General features: G+C 35.4%; 2 protein-coding genes across 5 annotated transcripts in view; one reads left to right on the top strand and one right to left on the bottom strand.

The window, feature by feature from the left end:
- The window catches only part of LOC145673417 (uncharacterized), a 755,597-nt gene that overhangs the window by 406,634 nt on the left and 323,630 nt on the right, over positions 1-25,333 (top strand). Inside the window, exons 21-22 of the mRNA XM_081743106.1 lie at positions 12,262-12,395; positions 18,945-19,085. Coding sequence (XP_081599232.1) covers positions 12,262-12,395; positions 18,945-19,085 — 275 coding nt within the window. The remainder of the gene's footprint in view (positions 1-12,261; positions 12,396-18,944; positions 19,086-25,333) is intronic.
- Positions 1-25,333, bottom strand: part of LOC145673418 (uncharacterized) — a 207,508-nt gene that overhangs the window by 70,581 nt on the left and 111,594 nt on the right. For 2 of the 4 annotated variants that reach the window (XR_014128765.1, XR_014128766.1), the window contains one exon: positions 18,253-18,438. The exons of the other annotated variants lie outside the window; for them this stretch is intronic. The gene's annotated coding sequence lies outside the window, so the exon portion shown is untranslated. The remainder of the gene's footprint in view (positions 1-18,252; positions 18,439-25,333) is intronic. 4 annotated transcript variants of the gene reach the window in all.

Below are 25,333 nucleotides of genomic sequence, written 5' to 3'. Positions count from 1 at the left end.
TAAAATAGTAAAATTCAAAAAATTAGCATTCTAACTATTTTATTAGGTTCGTGTGATTGAAATGATGTGTGTTACTGATGTGTGTCACTTTCAAATGTCAAATGAATTAAAACTATAATATATCGTTATAGTTATATATAACTGTATTGTTATATATCGTTATTCAAAAGTAATTTCCGGAAAGCAGTGCTCTCAACGGGTCGGATCGGATCAGGTCGGGTTGAAGACCTACCCGACCCGACCCGTGACCCGAATTGGCTGACCCGACCCGACCCGAGTGACCCGACCTGTGATCCGATCGGATTGACCTGACCCGACAACCAGACCCGAGCTGACCCGACTGACCCGACCCGAGAACCCAACCCGAGTTGACCCGACCTGACCCGTAACCCGACCCGTTTAAGAGCACTATGGTCACGACACTGGGTGAACGCCAAAATGCACTCCCATTGGGAATTAAACCTGGACCATGTGTACCAAAGTCTTACACGTTAACCACTAGCTAGATCAAGCGAGGGATTTGCATATGCATCTTAATAAATATTTGGCACTTTTGAGGTTTGGTTATTTCTTTTTATAATTGATACCAATGTCCGACGTGGGAGATATTTATTTTGTCTTGCTTTAGTTCTATATGACGAAATTTTTATTCAAGGTCAGTGTCCTCACCTGCTCGGACGGCAGGGGGTCTTCTCGGAAGGCAGTAGCAAGACTCTCTTGGCGGAGACAAAAGGAAATCGTTTAACTACAATGATAAGGATTGAGGAAACGGGAGAACACCTGTGATTTTTTCCAACCCTTCAACTTTCATTCCAAAATAGGTTCTTATGATTCCGGGACCCGCGCTACTTTGATTTTTCTTTCTCGGTAATTAAAACGTATTTTACAGTATATATATATAGTTGCAAGTAAGAAGATACATAATATGAATTTTGTAATTTAAAATTTAAAAATACAGTATGATAATTAATTATAAAGTACTAATTTTATTTCATCACTTACAGACCAACAAATAAGATTCAAACAATTCGCACCCTGGGTCTTGGTCATCAATACTGCATCTTATTCTTTGTCTTGCACAGTCAAATCTTGGTCCTGCATTTCGTAGTCTTGGTAGTCTTTCATGCTATACAAGAGCCAAGAATGCTCGCCTCATCGGTACAAATGAAGACCAAGTGTGATTTTGATTATGGTCTTTCATACTATACGGAAAGCAAGAAAATTTGCTCATCGCTACTTGGTGATCACCAAAACAAGGCCAAGAGGAAGATTTCTATGCACTTCGTCTTGCATATCCAATCTTTATCTTATTCTTGTATCGATGTTCTTGGGCTTGGTGAAGTGAAATGAAATATTCAGTTTAAGGTCCCTCGATTCTGCACCGAGGCTAAGGGGTATGGTGACCATGAGAAATGAATGCAATGGTGGAATGAAGAAAGTGGGAGGAAACAGAACCTCGAGAGAACCCACTACACGGCGTTTCTCCACCACAAAGCCCAGTTAGCACAAGCTGGGATCGAACCATGGACACCATGCACCAGGGATGGATTCTCTACCACTGAGCCACCGCGGCCCTGCTTGCGCTTGGTCGTCCATATCCAATCTTTCTTTTGGCCTTGCTTAAACAACGTCTAGTTTTGTTCTAAATCCAGACTCCATATTGACGTGTAATATTACAGTCGATTGGTAAAATCAATCTTCCACATTTAAAAATTAAAGTACACACAAGTACAAAAATAAACATTTATCATAAAAACACTAGCTGCAAGTGTTCAAAATAGATTTATGGCTTCTATAAAATCAATTGAAAATTGCTATTTTTAATTAGGCAGCTAGTGAAAAACAACAGCTTTCGACTCCAGTCGAGTTTAGCTCAACCTAAACTTAGTTGACGAAAGTGAACTGACCCGACAACCCGACCCGAGCGGACCCGATTGACCCGATCCGACAACCCGACCCGAGCTGACCCGATTGACCCGACCCGGTAATCCGACCCGAGCTGACCCGACTGACCCCACCCGACAACCCGACCCGAGTTGACCCGACCCGACCGGACCTGTAACCCGACTCGAGCTGACCCGGGTGGGGTCAACCCGACCCGTTCGAGAGCACTACCGGTATGTCACACGGTTTTGAGATCGCTAAACTATTCCATTGTATCCTTTTGTGATTGTATCCCATGATTATAGCAATCTGATATCTACCATGCGAAGAAATCTTTAACCGGGCGTTAAACCACCTGCACATCATGGAATTTCTTCCCTGCCAAGAAGTGATCGAGATGTCGTCGGTGGGAGTGACGTCAGGAAAATACTGGAAATAAGGAAGAATTTCATAGTAAATAAGGAGGCCCATTTGAGTTTCGTAGTTAAACTTTATAATGTTACGATGATGATGCAACTATTTCATTTTTTATCTGTGAAGACGGTAAGACCTGATTTATTATTCAGTAAAAAGCCAACAAAATTTATACTGACACTAAGACCACTCACTACTTTTTGAACAAAATTATTTTGCTGAGATAAGAGCTACGAGGCTTAAGACAACGCTCGCCAGGCGGTGACAGAGATCTCACGCGATTAGTCAGTGTAGTCTCGTGCGTTGAATGGGGAAGGACGACGATATGTCAGAGTTTAATAGGGTGACTACATGGCTGGGAGCAGCGCGATCTACCATGCTTATTGTATTTCAAAACTGGGAAAAGAACAGTGAAACCAGCATCGAAGCAAACAACAAAAAGTGGGGCGACCACATCTCATCAAAAATGCCGGATGTCTAGACTCTCGATGTTGGTACAACAGAATAGGGGAAAACTATATCATAATATAATAATAATACTAATACAAATATAATAATAATCAATTATGTGCACTTTTGCATATGAGTGACCCACTAGATAGAACATAAAAAGTCAAAACTGTGTTCTCTGTAAATTTTACGTGTCTCATGAACGCGGCAAGAGGGGGCCCGTTTAATATTTTTGCGGGGAGGCCCATTCGTCCTTAGTTAAGACACTGTACCAGTTAAGAGGCAATATACAAAACTCATATATAATATATAGTGGATTAGTTCGCCCGAAGTTCGTGATTTCCAAAAGCCGAAAAAATAAGAACTACAATGTCTGGTTAATCAAGATGATCTCAATCTGCAACCATATACTTTCTACACCACTCAGCAAACGATTGGGTTTCATGGCAAAGAAGTCTGGGATCTGTAATAAGAGGAAATTCCCAACCACACATTGTACGACTCAATGATCAGGAAATGTCTTAACCTCCAAAGAAATGATCTAGAAGCCTGATAGTCAATGGGAGAGATATCAGAGAAACATTGTGTATAAAGAAAGTCTTCATACTGCAACTCGTGAAAAGAATGTACCGTCCTTTGAGCGATATGTGAGCATGCATTTTTGTGCATCATGCTTGTTGGTAATTGCTGGATGCTTGAGGACAAGTAAGCGGTGTATTTCATTGTGTTAAGGACAGTAAAGACCCACAGTAATAATTTCACCACGACAAAAAGAGATATAATGAATCACACCACCATAAAAACAACAAGACATTCTGTGGGTTTTGAAAAACGTCCAAGACATTGAACACAATCCAACCAGTATTCTAACAGTTTACGATTATCATCACTGATCCAGTTTCATCAGAAATGGCAACCACATGCATAAAATCTTTTTTTTCGGAACTCCATACAATCAGAAAATTGGACACATTGAGATAGCAATCCTTTTGCCCGGTATCAACGCATGTATGCACCTGTGAGCCCACCTTTTAACCTTACCGATTACACCAACAATTCGAACGACACTGGTAGGTTGTATACTTAAGTCGTCTGCAATTACATAACCGAGCGACTTTTTCCACGGTGTCCTTGAAGGGCTACCACAAATATTGTGTAGGTTGATGTCTGAGGGGTTCATATTGCAAGACTGTCATAGGAACGAAATTTCGCTAACCAACGACGTATAGTGTTAAATTCGCCATTCTTAGCCCAAATGCACTTATTATGCGTTTTGCGGTTTATTGTACACTCCGCATCAAAAATTGCAACAGTTAACGTCGTGCAGTTAGGCCACCAAATACACACCTTCTAATCCCATAATCGTGTCAGGTAAAGAGACCTCATCTCCCTCTTCCTTCTATCCCACACAATAATTACCTAACAACATGAGCGCAATTCTTATTTCAAACTACACATGTATTAGTTTCCATTAAACGAAATAACAAAACCGACACAAAACAAGATTCAGAAGTTGATGTAGGAAGAAACTCAAACACATACAATGAAAAATTGAAACCAATTTTTGTCTATTACACAGACATTCAGAAATGAGGCAGAGAGAGAGAGAGGGAGAGAGAGAGAGAAGAGGAGAGGAGAAGAAGAAAAAGAAAAGGGAGAACAGATTAAACTATGGAATTCAAACCTAGCAAGAAAAGAACTTAACATTATAAAGTTAAGTTTCCAAAAATCTAACAGTAATATAGAAATAACGATTGTCTTTACATATTTTTCATAACTATTCGAATATATAGAGGATGCTTTAAATATTCATCATGTCACTTTCATAGTGGACAGCATACTCAATTTCCAGTAGAACTGTATAACTCCGAGACACATCAAGGATATTGTTAAAAGTTTAAGGATAATGTCAAAAGGAAAAAGTCGCATGCTTTGTCTCCGCGTGGTTCGATTGGAAAATTCATTGCACGCACTGATCCAAAATTCATTCTAATATACCCAGTAGATAGCGTTGGTCATATCCCCCATTTCAGACTACTAATGCAAACTTAACAAAAAAACAAACAAAAAATCGAAACGAAAAGAAAAAGAAAGAAAGAGAAAATTAAAGAGTGCTATTTTACTGCTAAATTTCTATTACAAACCCTATATTAAAACTCCAAACTGTATCGTAATGAAAAGTTATAAATGTTTGAATGAAAAAGTTTATGTTCCTCATAGATGTAGCATGTTTGAAATTTCAACGTGAATAAAATACATTGAATTATAGGATGGAAACAAATTTTCGGTCGAACTAGTACAAATAAAAGTTTGTTTTCAAATAACCAAAGTGGTTATGATTTTCTAGTCTTTTCCGAAGATGTATCTGTTCCGAACATCCAGCATTGATTTCATCTCTTCCGGATATAACGTAATTCGCGCAGATAGAATGAACACGCTAAGCGCTCAAACGGAACGTCGTGTCAGTCGGATAATGTTTGTTTGTTTATAGACTACCAGTGGGTCCAGGATTCAAATCCGTAGTGGCCCGGTATTTCGATTGAGGCTTGGTAACCCAGAGGTGATCAGGACTGGGGATGTTATCGCCAGAGCACGAAAAACGCGTAGCCGAAGTTCCCAGGTAATTAGATTCTCCAGACCAAGTATATTGCGCTCTTGCTCCGTTTTAACTTTGGAACATGAATCGTGTGTGTGTGTGTGTGAAAAAAAGAGAGGGGGAGAAGTGAAAGATGCAAAGACGCGATAGGAAAACGTCAAGAAAGAGAGAAGGGGACGAATATAAATATGAAACATACTTATCATTGCAGTGTACGATGTAGAACACACACGCTGTTTACTCGAATTATCGCCAGTGATGCTTTGTAAGTTCTCCAACAGAAGATGAATATCTGCAGCCATTATTTTATGCGAAAAAATCATACTACCTAATGTGAAATTGAACCAAGATTTTTCCGTTTGGAAGTCTGGCACGCTACCACTACACCACCGATTACTTTGGCCAAACTTTGTTTAACAAATGATGTACTGTTACTTTGTGAGAACGATAGCACGTAAAATGTATACTGCAGTTCAATGATGTCTTTGGGAGTGTCCTAGTAATCCCCTTGCTTTTTCCCAACCAACAGTCGTAAATCATCTCTATCGTGATACAGGTATTTGCTTCCGCATCGTTACATATTGTTTGCCCAATATGATAAGTAGATCCTTCACAATGACTTTGTAAAAAAATTAACCTTGTCGTGAACAGGATTTGAACTTTTGTTAGACATCCATATTATTCATAAGGCCATTACGTTACACCTACACTATGAGGCCACCTGTAATTACAAGCCAATTATTAGTTACTATAGCCCTTATGTTTGGAACGAACCTAAATGCATAACGAAATTCATTTACTCGACGGCCTAGAGAGAAATTAGTGCCCACTAGTAAAGGAAAAACCTACAATCCAGGAAGAATTACAAAAATAAAACATATTTGGAGTAATTTCGCCGTGCAAGTTCAAAAGTATGTGAATAGTAATAATAATAATAATAATAATAATAATAATAATAATAATAATAATAATAATAATAATAATAATAATAAAATGTTCACATTCACAGCATAGTTACCTATTATATTATTATTATTATTACTATTATTATTATTATTATTATTATTATTATTATTACTAGCAGCAATTGAGCGATCCGTTGGGCTAAATTGAGAAAAATAGTAATATGTTCCGTTACTCAGTAACTCTTTAGTATTACTAAAGAGCTCTTTGATATCGGTCATTTCTGATGAGTTTTATATATCCCCCATCCACGCTATGTTGTGGAACACGGCATCTACAGTGTCATTGTTCATCTTAGGGAGCCGGAAAACTATGAATTCGACACTGATATTGGTTATGTCGATCGTTTTTACATGTCTTTCCCTCTTCCAAGTTGCTGGGCTGAATTTTCTTTTAAACATCATCAGATGCATCACTGTTAATCTCAGCGACTCCAAAAATTCTAGATTCGTCACTAATACCGGTCATTTTTCGTTCTTTTTGAAATGTCGCTCCCCCTCCCCATCTCTTAAGTTACACCGTCATAGTGATATGACAGAAATCATCACAGGTTCGAACTTCATCTAATTTGAATATTTGATCGAGATTGGTTTGGTGGTTCAAGAGTTATTAAGTTTAATTTATATATATATATCTCCCTCTAACATTCCGCTCTCTAAGTTCTACCGTAAAAGTGAAATGATGAAAATCATCTCAGGTCCGAACCTCACCTATGCTAAAAATTTGATCTACATTTATCCTTTGTTTCACGAGTTATCAAGTTTTATTTATACATTTTAACTCCTCCCTCCCCTCAACCCTAACTTATATCGTCAAAGTAAATAGATAAATACCATCTTATGCCCTAACCTCATTTATGTTGAAAATTTAATCGAGATCGGTCGGGTGGTGTCACAGAGACAGTCACTTTCATTTTCATTTTTTTTACATATATCTCCTTCTCCCCAGCTCCTACGTTCCAGCGTCAAACTGAAAAGATAAAAGTCGTCCCAGATTCGAAGCTTAGTTATGTTGAAAGTTTGATAGAGATCGGTCTGGTAGTTCAAGAGTTAATACGTTTTATTCATTCTTATATATCAACCCTCCTCCCCTTCTCGCCTCCACCACTTAAGTTCTACCGTTAAAATGAAATGATAGAAAAGCTTCCCAGGACCGAACCTTATCAATGTTGGAAATTTGATGGAGATCGGTCGTGTGGTTCAAGAGATTAGGAGCCAAAAACATAGTTACTTTAAATTTTATAATATAGGTTATTATTATTATTATTATTATTATTATTATTATTATTATTATTATTATTATTATTATTATTATTATTATTATTATTATTATTAGCAGTAGTAGTAGTAGTAGTAGTAGTAGTAGTAGTTAAAGTACGAAGTTCCAAATCAGGCGATGCAGTATTTACGTAAACTAAATGATAATTTATGTGCGTACTTTTAAACTTGCACGGCGAAATTACTGCAAAATATGTTTTATTTCTCTACTATTTCCTAGATTGTATGTTTTTCCTTTATTTGTGAGTACAAATTGCTACCTAGGCCGTCGAATAAATCAATTTCATTGTACACTTTAGTGCAAATAACGTTACAGGAAGAAGCCGGTTCGTTCCAAAGATCAGGGCTAAAGTAAGTAATCTTCGACATTTAATTACAGGTGGCATGATAGTATAGAGGTAACGTAATGGCCTTATGAATAATACAGCTATCTAACAGGTTTAAATCATGTTCATACCAACGTTAATTTTTTTAGAAAGTCATTGTGAAGATTCGACTTATCATACAGGGCAAGAAATACGTAAGAATGTGGAAGCAGAAACCTGTATAATGATAGATACGATTTACGAATGCTGGTGGGGAAAGGACAAGGGAATTACCAGGACATTCCAAAGACATCATTGATCTGCAGTACACACGTTTAGTGTTATCATTCTCAGAAGGAAAGACTACACCATTTGTTAAAAAATTACCCAAAGCGATTGGGGTGTAGTGGTAGAGTGCCAGTCTTGCAAATGAAAAATCTTGGTTCGATTCCCCGTCAGGCAGCATGATCATTTCGCATAAAATAATGGCTGCAAAGAGAGATTGATCTTTTGATGGAGAACTTACAAAGCATCACTGGCGATAATTCGAGTAAACAGTGTGTATTTCTACACCATACACTGCAATGATAAGTATGTTTCATATTTATATTTGTCTCCCGCTCTCTCTCTTTCTTCACGTTCCCCTAACCTGTCTTTGCATCTTTCACTTCTCTCCTCTCTCTCTCACACACACACACACATACAAGTACTTAATGTGCGGGTGCGTGTTCCAAAGTTATAACACATCAAGAGCGCAATATACAAAATATGGAGAATCTAATTATCTGGGAACTTCGGCGTCGTGTTTTCCGTGCTCTGGCGATAACATCCCCAGTCCTGATCACCTCTGACAGAAATAGTGTTTAATCGCAAGGGAATAAAAAATCACTTTTTTATCCTCTGGTGTCTCAATCGAATTACCGGATCACTACGGATTTGAATCCTCGACCCAGTGGTGGTTTATAACCTAACCAACATCATCCAACTAACACGATGATCCGTTTGAGCTCTTAGTCTGTTCATTCTATCTGTGCGAATTACGTTATATCCGGAGAGATGAAATCAATGCTGAATGTTCGGAACAGATACATCTTCGGAAAAGACTAGAAAATCATAACCACTTTGGTTATTTGATACCAATATTTTATTTATACTAGTTCGACACAAAATTTGTTTCCATCTTATAATTCAATGTATTTTATTCACGTTGAAATTTCAAACATGCTACGTCTATGAGGAACATAAACTTTTTCATTCAAACATTTATAACTTTTCATTACGATACAGTTTGGAGTTTTAATATAGGGTTTGTAATAGAAATTTAGCAGTAAAATAGCACTCTTTAATTTTCTCTTTCTTTCTTTTTCTTTTCGTTTCGATTTTTTGTTTGTTTTTTTGTTAAGTTTGCATTAGTAGTCTGAAATGGGGGATATGACCAACGCTATCTACTGGGTATATTAGAATATATTTTGGATCAGTGCGTGCAATGAATTTTGCAATCGAATCACGCGGAAACAAAGCATGTGACTTTTTCCTTTTGACATTATCCTTAAACTTTTAACAATATCCTTGATGTGTCTCGGAGTTATACAGTTCTACTGGAAATTGAGTATGCTGTCCACTATGAAAGTGACATGATGAATATTTAAAGCATCCTCTATATATTCGAATAGTTATGAAAAATATGTAAAGACAATCGTTATTTCTACATTACTGTTAGATTTTTGGAAACTTAACTTCATAATGTTAGGTTCTTGCTAGGTTTGAATTCCAGTTTAATCTGTTCTCCCTTTTCTTTTTCTTCTTCTCCTCTCCTCTTCTCTCTCTCTCTCTGCCTCATTTCTGAATGTCTGTGTAATAGACATAAATTGGTTTCAATTTTTCATTATAAGTGTTTCAGTTTCTCCTTACACCATCTTATGAATCTTGTTTTGTCTCGGTTTTGTTATTTCATTTTATAGAAACTAATAAATGCATAGTTTGAAATAAGAATTGCGCTGATTTTTTTTAGCTAATTTTAGTATGTGAGAGAGGAAAGGAGGAGAGAGAGGGAGTCTCGTTACCTGACAGGATCATGGGATAAGAAGGTGTAAATTGGGTGCCTAACTTCACGACGTTAGCTATCGCAATTTTTTTTTATGCGGAGTGTAGAAAATGTCCTAGTTTGAATCTGTGGAAAAAAATCACTTATAATCATAAGTTAGGTTATGTTCTCCATTCTATACTTTCATGCCATGCTATTCAACAACGGTCTGCCCCCTAACTGAATATTCCAGTTTGACTGTTTGGCTAAATGTGTACTGAGTTGGTGTCCTTAGATGTGTGACTTTATTTCGCGCAGGGTGTTTAAAGAGTATCATTACTCTAAGAATTCATGGAATTAGTCCATAAAAGAAAAAAAAACGTGGAGCAAGGTAAATGAAAAACCTAGTAGTACGAATTAGATACGCTTCATTCTGTTGGTTTCAACTAAAATAGTCATTTCCGAATTTGCTGACGTTACGATGTCAGAGCAGAGTACTATTAGCAGTGAGCGGGGAGACATTGTTGCTAAAGTGATCTTTACAATAATCCACAACGCATGGGATGTTCTTGTTTGATTCTAACTGCATCGCCTTTGTCACTGACATGTCTACTTCTGTTTCTTATTCTTTTGGTATGGTTCGTTGAGACTGGGAGAATCTAATCTGGCTGTCAAATAATAGGACATTAAGTTGAAAATGAATAACTCAAATCTACAATGAAATACAATAAATCTACAGGGAACTACAATATTATTTTAATAGATCGTCACTTTGGGAAAAGTTACTTAAGTACGAAATTGAGAAAAATCATTTCATTTCTGAGAGCTTAATACTATAATTTTGCTAGGATGGATTTAGGAGGAAGCTACTTAAACTTGAGGAAAAGTCATTTATTAGAAACTTTGGGAGAATTGATTTTGAAATAAAATGGTGTAATTGTACTGTTTTCTTGAATAAGAAATAATTACTACGGTCCACTTTCCCAAAACCTACTTAAAGCCAAGCTGTTCTTTTTCCGGCCTTGATATCTAAGTACATGTATGCAACAAAATTGTCAGTTTGTGTGTTTCAAACTTGACGTAATGTGCGACAGCGTGCTAGAGCAGATTCCAGTGATGAAGTGCGGCACCGAGAAGTGCATCAACCTCTGGTTTGATAAGCAACACGTTGATAGTGCTGTCATTAATTTATGTTAATGATACGTGTTGAGGTGTAGATATAGCTTCTCTTCATGCTAATTTGCTCACTTATCCGTCAGACCTAGAGATAGAAGGGCTGAAGTATAGGGCAGATTTGTCGGAGTGAAAACGAGTGATCCTTTACTTTGAATACAAAAGCACTAAACAGTGCTTGAGATAAAAGATACGGCTAAATATTTTTGAAATAGAAGTTCCAGGACTAATGCTGGAACTCTGTAACTGCTTATGACAGTAAATTATTTATCATATGAGATTAGTACTATGAATTCTATTTTCGTAGGTGATGTGAACATCTAGTAACGAGAGCATTTCGATGAGACCTTGGTTCCTAGTCTCATAGATTCTAAATAAAACAAAAATCGAACAAAAGTTAGGTTAATTAGTAGCACAAACTTAAAGGATGATCAGAACTGTTTAATTGTCATACCCTAGATTTTCTTTCTCGATCTGGCTCATTCTTCTTTGTGGTTGGGGTGAAGCTCATTCTTTATCATGCCGACAATCTGACTGGTATAGATCGCGTTATCCTCCGAACGACTGTTTGACGGTCCACTTCTTCGGTAGTCAGAAACTCCCATTCTGAAATCCAGCGTGGCCTTTAAACCTGATCATGGTATAGGGTACTCTCATGGTAATTACTTCTGATTTTTTCGTACTTCTCTGTTGATCATTTTCCAAACTTACTGTAACATGTAATACTCGTCCGTTGTTACATGTAAGAATGCACGACGAACGAAACCACGATGTCTTTTATGACTTACCTCTAATTATCAATGACAATTGCAACCAATGTTTCATTGATGGCTAATGTTGAGAGGATCATAAGTGATATCTTTACCAAGTTTTAATATGTCCTACAAAAGAATGTTATCATATAGCATTTGATAACAAATATAATTTGATCATAAGATAACAAATGTTTGATCATTAGTGCTTAGAGAGTACAAGATTCAGTTCAGAAATTTTATTGTTAAACTTTGCTTTTGCAATAATCTTTTCTTGTGTCAGGTTGAGAGCAAGCATCTCGTTTAATAAAAATCTATATAAACCGTCAATGGAAAAACATTAAAGCATTCTGTTCTACAGTAAATATTCAAGTAGTGTTTTTCTCAATTTTCTTGATACTCTTGCTTTTTAATTTTCTTACAGGCTAATTAAATTTCTTTTTTATTCTTCGATTGCGTCGTCTTTTCTTTCTGGGATTATGATAGTTGCAAACTGTGAATATGCTGGAGATAAAAATGAAATTTGGGTCAATTGTAAAGAAGAAGTTTACACTGGAGGTAATATACTATTCAAACATAACTTAATGAAAAATAGCTATCTAGTTCTAGCTAATAAGAGAAAAAATAACCACCATAAATGTAATTACAATCGGACCAAAGCTTATTCACATTTTTAAGAAAAATGTCGAAAAATAATACTAAATAGTGATCATTATTGTTATGACTTTTGTTGAATGTCTCTTTTTGTTCCTGAAAAGGGCCTACCCTTTCCGTAGCCACAACAACAGCCAATCAGGAGTCAGCATCTCTCAGCCAATCAAACGCCAGCATTTCCCTCAGCAATCACTAGCCTGCATTCTAAGCCCCTAAATAGTCAGTATACGTACATACATGTACCCGTTGTCAAAATTATCGCTATCACACTTTACTACAACCATAATTCACAGTCAAGCAAAAAAAGATTTTTCTTTGGTTGGATTATTTAAAGTGCGAGTGACTTCAGCCGAAGCAGGACCTCTCAGCTGCACCTGTAAACCCCCACAAAAATAAACTTTTTCAGCTCTTCCAATTAACATTACTAGCTTCATTCAAACGCTGATGGAATTATTCAGGTAGAAATAAAATTTAATTTTCAATTCAAGAATTATTTTGACTTCTATGTACAAAAATTCCAAACAAAATTTCCTCAGATTTATCAAATATTTTTTTAAAATTTAATAATATAAGGTAATAAGCATAGATTATATAAAAAATGTTAATGGCCGTAACTCTGGATTTAAGCAAACTTAATCTCAACAACTCTTTAAATATAATAGCTCCTTGAGAAACAATACAGACTGCTCTAAAAGAAATAAGGTATAATTATTTCGAGTCTAATTTTTATTCTTCCGGAATCAGTAATTCTAATCAACCGGAAATAAGGTCGATAATTTGACTTGAATCGGTTTTATTTTATTTTAATTTATTTTTTACTTGTTTAAACCAGACAGCAATCTATTACGTTTAATTTTACGAATACTATTAATCCAATTGGGTAATGTGTGAGTTGAAATTCTACCACGACTTACTCTACCTCTACTCTACTCAACCGTAAGCAGTAATATACAATACTCTATAATACTCACTAGATTCAAGTATCTATCAAAAGAAGAATATTTTTGGATTTTCATTTAAACGACCATTAAAATGTAACTTGAATGTCCTTAGATTTTACATTAATTTCCATTTCCTTTTTTTATTATTTTAAGTCGATAATTTCTTTCATTCTTTTTTCTTTCTTTCTTTCTTTCCTTTTTTTAAACTTGGAACGTGTACACGTTACATCGTCCCCGGTGTCTTCTTTATAATCTCTAAAAATGAAAGCGATGTCTGCATTTTAGATTTCGGATATTAATACCTTCACCTGGCTGACATCTCGAGAAGAATTACTAAAATCACGTCGCCAGGAAAAAGCTCAAATCCTTTTCAAAATGGAATTTTTCCAGGGGATAACTTGAACTTTAATATCTGATATCTAAACAAGAGAATATAATTCGCTATCAGGGTTAGAAAATAAACTCCACAACTACATTTTCGGTTACAATTACAAAAGAAATATGAATTGTTCATGAGATATTGAACTTCAAAGTTATTTTCTGATTTTTCTTTTTAGTTAAACCACTTGGTATCCTAGCGATCCACTGCTGGTCCTTGAAATTTGGTACCTTGAAGAATGAATAGCAGTGTTTACGTTAATATCTTAGAAAACACATTGTTGCCTTCCTTAGAAAGAAAGTTTCCCGAAAAGAAAGAGTATAGGTATTAATGTATAACAACATTGCTGTTCACACTTTTCGGCATGGACGAGAATGGTTAAGTGAACATTCTGAGCTTATTTGTATTGAATAGCCTTCTCTATTCCCATATTTCAATCCAATTGGACATAAGTGGTCCTATATAGTGCAGAAATGAAAGAGATTTGCGGACCGAGAGCAAACGTTTCTACAAAGATGTGTCATATAACTATGGCAACTCTTATTTGGAAACACAGTTTTACTGCTCGATACTTGTATCTGGTATTCCCAGTAGATTCCAAGAATTTGCTGAATCTGGTGGTGACTACAGTACAATAAGAATTAGGGTGTCACTTTTATCTAAACATTTATTTATGTTGCATTTGTTTATTATGTTGTATCGAAAGTGTAAGATTTGTGTATCTACTTCAAATTCTAATGGAAGTGAAGTGTATCTTCAAAACATGTATTTCTGAGTTTATTCTCAAATTATTTCAGAAGCACTGAATAATACTGAATAATACCCCAAGCGTAAGGACTTTGCTTCCCTAGAAAGTTTAAACCTTGACTTTCCTGAAAATAAGTTTTAGATATTTTTGAACGAAGATGAAGCTTGTTTTTGTATAGTGAAAAATATTTTTTGTATAAGAATATGGCGGCGTAAGGAAGCTTCTAGTGTTTCAAACTCTTATCTTACAAGGAAAGGTCACGACCTGGCTCTGCTGAGATCCTAACAAGATAATTTTGTTTGCATTTGATATGTTATATCTAGACGAATCCCAAAGTTATAAGTGTCACCGGGTGGGATATCGTGAGTTAGAACATATCCTGTAATGAAAAGCTTTTAGCTGGCAAAATAGGTCGAACCGGATCATTTGTTCAGGAATGGTTGGTAGATGGAAAACTCCGTCGGTTGGGTAGATGGAAGGCTGATGTGAAATGAAAGAAGACTGAGCAAGTCTCGACTCTCTACGACAGCCCTATGGAAAATGGCGGCGGTTCAAAATGTAAACAAAAACTTAATTGAAAAGTCCTTGGACACCATTATAATGTAAAAATGGTGAGACAAATGTGAAAACAGGAAATCACGTGTGGCATTATTTTCAAAGCACAACGATTTAAAGTAAAAAAAAATATTGTGTCAGGGCTCCCGCAGGTTACCAGGTGGGATCCAACTCAAAGTTTTTAAATGGCAAGGGGTGTTAAGCAGCATATCGTTTCAAAGGTATTGTTAAAAGAAAGAAGATGGAGCCAATCTTGTCTCTCTACGATAACCATAGGCAAAATGCCAACGGATCATTACAACAATTAGTTTTTGTTCACATTTTGACCCGCCGCATGTTGCATAGGGTTGTCGAAGAGAGTCTAAACATGCTCCATACTCTTCCATTTCACATTAGCTTTCAAATGAAGTACTACTTAACCCCCCTTGCTATTTGAAACTTTTGAGTTGGATACCGCCTGGTACCCTGCAAGTGACCCTAGGGCAAAGTTTCTTACCCCAAAGAGTGTGGCCTTGAAAATGACGTGATATGTGTTCGTCGAGTTTTCCATCTACCCAACCGTTTCCAAAGAAATGACCTGGTTCAAACTATTCCGCCAGCTAAATGCTATATTACAAAATATATTCTAATTCATGATATCTCACCCGGTGGCACGTATAACTTTGGGATCCGTCTAGATATAATATATTCATTGCAAACACAATTGTCTCGTCCGGATCTCAGCGAGCCAGTTCGTGACCTTCCCTTGTTAGAACTCGTCACGCCATTCTGAACATTAATCTTTTGGCTTACAATTTCAAAATAAAAGAAACTATTTAATATATGAAGTTAGCTAAATAGAACCCAACTTACGAGCATATGTTTGTATTATGATAATGTATAGAATTCAGCCCAATAGAAATGAAAAGCTTATCTTTTGCTCAAGAATTAAATTCCTATATCACTCCCTCTTCGCTCTATGAAAAAATCGAAGTCTACTACAATTCAAGAATGAAAGATTAGAATATTCTCTTTTTTCTATTTTTCTTCCCTTCTTTTATCTTTTGTCTTTTTGTTCTGGATGCAGAGCACCACAAATCAATTGTAGAGGTGCTCAAGCACCGAAGCACACCGAAGTGGATGTCTCTCAATGATATAATCTGAACTTCTTAAAGAACGAATTTACTTATGTGCTAATTTGCACCCGTCTCGAATCCATTGGTGAGATTTTAATTTTAGTAACCAAGTATAATCAACATTAAAAAGTAAAAATATTATCAAATTCTAACGTCTTGCTATTACTAATTTCCATGTTCTTTCTTTCTTTTGCTTCTTTTATGAAGTACTATATTATTTTTGTAACTATGTTAGGTTCATTCATCGTGTAATTAATCAAACATTAATATTCATTTGCATACACAGTTTTATATAAGCGAGAACTTAATTTAAAGTGCAATCTGAGAAAGCACTCGAGTTTTACTCTGAAGTAAGAATGCTAGCGATAGTAGGTATCATATATGCTAATACTTACATTATACTACTACATTTTTTTTTCATTTGCACAAAAGTTATAATATTGCCGTTTGAAACGTATAACAAGCGACAAATGAAATAGTCTTTTTTAAAAAAGAAACTTACTGAATGATTTTATGTTACAAACCAGAAAAATAAACTAAACATTGATAATATTTTCAGCTAATGTATTTTACATTTGCGATTCATATTATATTCTCTCCTAATAGAATTTGGAAAGAATCAAATCGAACAAGTGTTATAAACTTAGGAGAAAGCGAGTTGAGTTGAGTTTAACGTTACGTTCAGCAGCAAGGCTATATGAGACGTGGACCTACTGATTAACGTCGAGTCCGAACCACATCAGCACCCGCCGGGAATCGAACACGGATCTCCCACGCCAAAGGTGCCTACGCTCACCACTTAGCCACGTTAGGAGAACGCGAGAAAACACATAAAAAACTTGACTTCGTGCAGCGTTTGAACACAAACATCGCATTAAGAAATTACTTACTCAAAACACATGACTTGACTATTCCTTATGCTCTGTGGAATCTTCTTTAAGTGTTCGTATAAAGTTGTTTCCTGCTTCGATCTGGGTTTTGTTGCTTTTGTTTACAGTCAGATAACGATTTAATTTACAGCAAATAATTGTAAGTTACAGCTGTTACAATACATCAACGTATATTTCGTATATATCACATTAAATTTTAAGTCAAAATAATTTACGTAAAATAGGTTAAATCCTTGAAATGAGTGGGGTTTAGAATGATGGTAAATAGTTTCATATTTCGGAGACTCGTTATGCAATCCCGCTTAACGTGGCGATTTCTTAGTATAGATTGTGTATTTTGGAACCTGCATTTACAATTCAGGTATAGTTATTGCTAATTCTCGATAATGATTTCCTTACTTAGGCATCATTTCTGAAAATCAAGCGTCACAATAATACAAATATAATTTGATAAATTGTCCTACATGTTTTGGTCATAAATTTGCGACGTGCTAGACTCTTATTTCCAGTCATAATAGTAACTTGCCACTTGGGAATTTCCGAGCCTTTCTTTTTATAACCTTATCATTCCAATGCGAACGCAAAGAACATTTTGTTAATACAGAAGCGATGAAAGGTCATTCTACTCCTACTACAAATTCATACATGCTCATGGTAGAGATGTAATGTAGCACATACGTATCAACTAGTCACATTGTGGAAGTGAAAAAACGAACATCTGTATCAGGCAGCAAATGCAGGTTCAATCGTCCTATTCGATCATAATCGGAGGAAGAAAAAATGTAGTTACGTACCGATACACACCAAGCAAATATTAGATGTAATCATCACATAGTTAGTGTTCTGTTCGTTGAGAATCTTGGTGTTAAGTTTAATGCTAAATTGGCGTTTGATAGTCACATTGCAAACATAACAATTCAAGCATTCAAGCTATTAGGATTCGTAATTAGAACAGGAAAAAAATTAAGAACTTAACATTACAGAAGTTGTATAATGCATATGTTTGCTCAAAGTTGGAGTATGGGCCTACTATTTGGAATCCATCTCAATTAAAAAGTCGTAAGCAATTAGAAAAAATGCATGCAAAATTTTGAAATTTCTGACCTATAGAGAAACACATCTATCCTACTTACGACAGCCACAAAACCATCCCTGGAAACTTGTCTTCCAACATTAGAACAAAGACGTTATGTGGTTGATTTATTATTCATTCAGAAAGTAACTCAGAATATTTTCGACTGTCCTGACTTCCTTAGTTTCTTCATTCAATTTTCATATTCCTTTATTAAAAATACGTTTAAACACTGGAAACTCTATTGCTGTAAAAAATAAAAAATAAGCACTAATATATTGTTCACCAATCTGAAGAACAACAGCTTTGTATAATTGTATGTGTGTAAATAACAATGAATTGAATATATGTGATACGCTTAAGAAGTTTAGAAATGTCATTATGAACATGCAATTACGTAATTATCAACACTGTAGTTAGGCTATAGCCTGTTGTGTTGACAATAAATAAATAAATAATTTGATAACTTTCGAAATAGTAAATAGCATTTTCGTGTTGTATCTAGCCCACAGAACTTTTCATCTCGCGTCGAAACCAAGATGTCAATTGTAAAGTTTCTTGTCTTCTTTAGAATTAATGGTGAGAATTCTTCTTTCGTGAACATTAATTGTAAGTAAGAGAGCATTGTATTCACTGATTTATGCCTCTGTATGTGCTAATTTGCTATTTTGACAAAGTGTCGTATTTGGTTGATTCTGACTTATGTTATTATTATTATTTGTATTTATTTTGTTAATATTATTCTCTTTTCAGTTGTAAATGACACACTTCCAATTGACGTACATATGGCATCATTATTCTGGATGTTCACAATAGTGTATGAAGTTGGATTGATAGATAAGTTTCCCAACTCTCGCTTAGGCTGCCTTCTTGTGTTGGCTGGCGTTGTTATTTGTAAGTGTATTAAGAACGTAACATGTTAAAAAATATGCTGTATGAAACACTTGAATATTAGTTATACGAGTTATTAATTTTATTCAATAATGTGGTATTATCACGATATTAAACCAATATTTTTCGCACTAAAGGTTATTAATTGTTCTGCCCCCAAGCCTTCGGCGTGCTTGTATATTGTCAGCACACTACATACAAAGCCAGAAGAGATTGATATGGCATAAAAATATATGTCAAAGCTGTCCGTAATAGGGCACACACACACCTGTCGTAATGATACTAAACACACTGCCAACAATGTGAATAATATTGTCACTAAACACACTGCAAAAAGACGCTAGAAATATTAATTTTAGTGGAAATAATGTCAGTTTAGTCACTAGACAACATTTAAAAGGTGCTAAATTTCTATTCTAACAATGATAAATGAACCAATTGTTTTTGATAAAAATATCCTTAAAAATTTCTAGATCAAGCGCCAAAGTGCTACATTGGTAACACTGATAACAAGAGACAAACGACAACCGCCTCACGTTTCCGCGCATGTGTATAAATTTTGGACGTACAATTATATCATTTCAAACAATGATGTAATTGCCCCAATGATTAAAACATAACATGCTAATCCGTCAAAACTAATGAAAACAAGGCAGTAGATCATTTTGACATGCTATACATTTTATATTGTTGCTCACATTTTTTATGTTCATGGCGGACATATCCGTAATGTCAAAAAATGGACATATTTCCTTATGTCCACCATTAGAAGGCAATTCATTTGTACACATTAAAGCATGTCCAAATTGGAAGACATGCATTTTTGTGTCGTTTTGAGTCGTTTCGGGCTCTGTGTGTAGGAACATCTCTTGACACCATATAGCAGACAGCGCAACTATCGACAACTATTAGCCTGCTTGTAAATTATTATGAATGTGTTAGTAAAACTCTTCATCAGCTAGAGATCATTGTAACCATTAAATAAACATGAATTTTAAAAATATCCATTCTTTAAACAAAAAGATGGGAAAAGTGTCAAGAGGTATTCCAAAAGCTAAATATGTTACGCTTAAAAATGAAAACACACTATATAACAACTGAAACGCGACCACTTGGATACACTTTAAAAAAGAACCGTTGATCGAGATTTGAATACGGGTTCACTAGGTGATAGTCTAAGCCTAAGTATGACCTACCATTACTTACCTGCTGTCAGACGTTATAACAATGCATCTCTGACACAATTTTGCCTTACCTTTCCTTTGTGCCTACCTACTATCAATTTTTTGCATTGTATCTACTAACCAATTTCATCTTCTTGACAAACTTTCATCAAAATTGAACCACTCACATATGAAAACATTATCTTGCAACCTATAACAGTTTATAATATTATCAGAAAATACGAAAACAATCTTCTTGACAAACTTTCATCATTTGTTGATTTTAGAAAGGCGTACTACTCGGTTAGGAGAGAAACATTATACAACGTTCTTACAGAACTTGGAATACCGAGAGAGCTAATTAGATTAATTAAGATGTGTTTAAATGAATCCCAAAGTAAAGTCCGGGTAGGAAAATTTTTGTCCACGAGGTTTTACGTCGAGAATGGTCTGAAACAAGGAGATGCGTTGTCGCCATTATTATTTAACTTTGTTCTGGAATACGCTATAAGGAAAACCAAAGATAGCAGCCAGGGCGTAGAATTGAACGGTATTCACCAGGTTATGGCATATGCTGATGATGTAAATTTAATAGGGGATGATAGGAGAACAATAGAAAGAAATCCAGAGATCTTATTAAACGCTTGCAGGGACATGGGTTTAGAAGTAAATGCAGAGAAAACTAAATACATGGAAGTGCGTCGAAACCGTAATACGGCAAATTATGGATGGTTTAAAATATTAAATAATACTGTTGATAAAGTGCATATTTTCAAATATCTAAGATCAATATTAGCCTGCGAAAATCATGTTCACGAAGAAATTAAATGTCGACTAAAAGCAGGGAATTCGTGTTACTACTCAGTTCAAAATCTCTTGTGGTCGCTAATTCTATCGAGGTATTTGAAGCTTAAATATATAAAACGATAATCATGCCTGTTGTTCTTTATGGTTGCGAAACATGGTCTCTTATTCTGAGGGGAGAACATAGACTGAAAGTACTTGATAGGAAGATCCTGAGACGAATATTCGGACCCAAGAGGAATGGGAATGGGGAATGGCGGAAACTTCATAACGAGGAACTACATAATTTATACGGTTTACCCAACATTGTTGGGTCGTCAAGTCTAGGAGGCTTAGGTGGACAGGCCACGTAGCAAGAATGGAAGAAAGTAGAAACGCTTTCAAAGTCTTGACTGGAAGACCAATCGGAAAACGACCATTAGGAAGACCTAGGCGCAGATAGGAGGACAATATTAAGTTGGATCTCACAGAGATAGAAATACAAATTAGAAACTTGATCCAATTGGCTAAGGATAGAAGTCAGTGGAGAGCTTTTGTGAACGTGGCATTGAACCTCCGGGTTCCATAGGCCTTAGAGTTAGTTAGTTAGCAGCAAGGGACAGACGATACTATCCCTCAAAAAAACATGCATTCACCTCTTTTAACACATAATATATAGCTCCCAAAATTTGAAAGAGTTGAAAATGAAATGAAATCTTTAGTTTTACGTCCCACTGATATGTTGGTTAGGTTAAAGGAGACAGTGATTATGATAAATGAATGAAATGGTGGAATGAAGAAAGTAAGAGGAAACGAGAGAACCCCGAGAAAATTCACGTGCACGGTGTTTGTCTATCACAAAGTCCACACGGCGCGAGCTGGGATCAAACCAGGGACCCCAAGCACCGGTGGTGAACGCTCTTCCACGGAGCCACCGCGCCCCCTTCAAAGAGTTGTATTATAATACGCATGCCATATTCAAAAGACGAAACCAATGGACCTTTCCATGTGATCATACATTCATTTTAGTGTAACTTGTGGCACTACATTAAAAATCCCACCTCATGATAATTCCGCACTGTTACGTGTAGTTTTGGCAGTTTATATATATATATATATATATATATATATATATATATATATATATATATATATATATATATATATATATATATATATAAATGTACAGAGGTATATATTTGCGGCCTAGGAAACATTTATCAAGTTTTACTTTTTGATAATTTCCAAATTTAAAATGCTCCCACACACTCTCTCCCATAATTTAAGAGGGGACACCAAGGTATAAATGTCATATGTAAGAGAAATGAAACGTGTACTCTAATATTATTGTCATTCAATGAAGTTTTATCAAAGGAGATAATATCGGTCAATTACCGATCAAGTTGTGAACATATGGCTATACAAATATTTTGGTATACTTTTAATCTTACAAGGGACATTACCCAGTTGTCCGGCTCCGATTTCAATGATTTTCTTCTAGCTGATAGAGTGCATATATGTATTATTTGTGATGACAGAAATTTTTGCCGTGGTGCATGTTTTCTATTTTTTTTATAATTTTTAAGAGTTGTGATGGGTTATTAGAGATTACTGCAGAAGTCCCTTACTAACCTTTGTAAACGGAACGTTAATGAAAGAACAACCATGTAGATATATATAAGGCCTAGGAGGAAGTTGTATGGTAGGTATGACCTTGACTGCAGCCATCTTGAAATCCGCCATTTGGAATTAAGGTCAAGTTTTTTAAATGTTAATAGGGTAATATGATACATAATTCCGGACTAGAATTTAATCAGAAAGACAATGGTGAAGTTAGTTTTGAGATACACCCATTTGGGGAAAAGTTACAGACTTTTGATCGTTCACTTACTACGTGCGAAAGTCCCTTACCTCCGCTTCTAACCCGCGTATTAATGATAATAAGAGGATAAAAGTTTCTGTAATACATATTATGCCTCGTGGGAAGTGATAAGGTAACGGTAGCCTTGACGGCAGCCATCTTGAAATCCGCCATTTTGAATTAAAGTAAAGTTTGAAAAATGAAAACCATAGCATGTGACACCTTATTTTAATAGCAAATTATCCCAAACAGCCAATGGTATGCTTATTTCGGTTGTATAGTTAACCAGTATGAATTTAGGACTGCTTCTAATGTGCACCAAACGTCCATTATTCGATCCTTCAAATTGGCAACACTCTTAATTTTCACCGCATGTTTTAAGATTCCAACTGGCACTTTGCAATTGTTGCCATGGCTCATGTTTTCTAAATTTATTACATTTTTTAAGAGTTATAATTTGTCAGTTTATGAATAGTGTTGGAATAAGCATCCAGCAATCTTTCCGAATTTTGAAGACTTGCCATGTAATTATTTATTTTCAATACCTGTCCTTCAATAACTCGTTTACTGACACGAATCATCGCACAACGAAAGAACTCTAACTTTGCATTCAGGTAATGCCGAAGACGTAGCTTGTATAGTAGATGAGACGAAAAATCAAATGAAAATTCACTTCAAAAAAGGAAAACGAAACATGATTGTTGTGTAAATCAAGGGTCTTTTTTGTTTTATATTTCTTTCTTTATTGTATATTTATTTATTTATTTTCTTTGGAATTTATTTTAGGTACTCAGACAAAAAAAGTCATCCGTTTTCAAGCGATTGTTGTCCATGAATCATGGTTGTAAGATTGATAATCAGTATTGATCGGAAACTCAATTAAATTACACGTCTTTATAAACAGGTTACCTGTTTTCATATTATGTTCATGGTACAAACAATGTTTTGAGAACAGTCATATTATGTCTCTTTGATATTTTCTATCATTGCTACTGTTCCTTTAAAGTTGTATTTATTATAAATATTTTATTGTTTGTCGTTTGCGCAACCTCTATGCTACATTTCCTGATAATTTTGTGTTCGTATAACACAAATTTGTTATAATTTCATTTGTGTTTCTTTACGTCACATAGGTCCATAGGTTCTTCATGTATTCTCGTTTAAAATAAATAATTACATTGCAAGTCTTCAAAATTCAGAAAGATTGCTGGATACTTATCCCAACACTATTCACGAACTGACAAATCGCAACTCTTAAAAAATGTAATAAATTTAGGAAACATGAGTCATGGCAACAATTGCAAAGTGCCAGTTGGAATCTTAAAACATGCGGTGAAAATTAAGAGTGTTGCCAATTTGAAGGATCGAATAATGGACGTTTGGTGCACATTAGAAGCAGTCCTAAATTCATACTGGTTAACTATACAACCGAAATAAGCATACCATTGGCTGTTTGGGATAATTTGCTATTAAAATAAGGTGTCACATGCTATGGTTTTCATTTTTCAAACTTTACTTTAATTCAAAATGGCGGATTTCAAGATGGCTGCCGTCAAGGCTACCTTTACCTTATCACTTCTCTCGAGGCATAATATGTATTACAGAATCTTTTATCCTCTTATTATCATTAATACGCGGGTTAGAAGCGGAGGCAAGGGACTTTCGCACGTAGTAAGTGAACGATCAAAAGTCTGTAACTTTTCCCCAAATGGGTGTATCTCAAGACTAACTTCACCATTGTCTTCCTGATTAAATTCTAGTCCGGAATTATGTATCATATTACCCTATTAACATTTAAAAAACTTGACCTTAATTCCAAATGGCGGATTTCAAGATGGCTGCAGTCAAAGTCATACCTACCATACAACTTCCCCCTAGGCCTTATATGTATCTACATGGTTGTTCTTTCATTAACGTTCCGTTTACAAAGGTTAGTAAGGAACTTCTGCAGCAATCTCTAATAACCACATCACAACTTTTCAAAAATTATTTAAAAAAATAGAAAACATGCACCATGTCAAAAATTTCTGTCATCACAAATAATACATATATGCACTCTATCAGCTAGAAAAATAATCATTGAAATCGGAGCCGGACAATTGGGTGTGTCCCTTGTTAGAAATGGATAAGCAGAAGCATCCAAATTTACAAAGTTAGTCTTGGCGAACAATTATAGTTTTTTTTTTTTTTTTTTTTTTTTTTACAATATCCAAATTTCATGGGCATGTTAAATCACTCCTCTCAAATTTTTCATAATACGTGTACCAATGTTGTTTGAAAAAAAACATACGCATGTACTAAATCATGTAATATGGTAAATGCTTACCGAATAATATGTTAAATTAGGTCAGTACATGATGAACACCTGACAATTCAAATATTTTGGTAATCTTTTACCCATAAAAGGAATAAACAGAACCACTTAAATTTACAGCGTGTGTCAG

The sequence above is a fragment of the Thermobia domestica genome, chromosome 16, assembly GCF_964235325.1.
Source record: "Thermobia domestica chromosome 16, izTheDome1.hap1.1, whole genome shotgun sequence".
NCBI classification, from domain to species: Eukaryota; Metazoa; Arthropoda; class Insecta; order Zygentoma; family Lepismatidae; genus Thermobia; species Thermobia domestica.
Note: the sequence above shows the minus strand (reverse complement) of the source record. Positions and strands in the feature narration are given on the sequence as shown.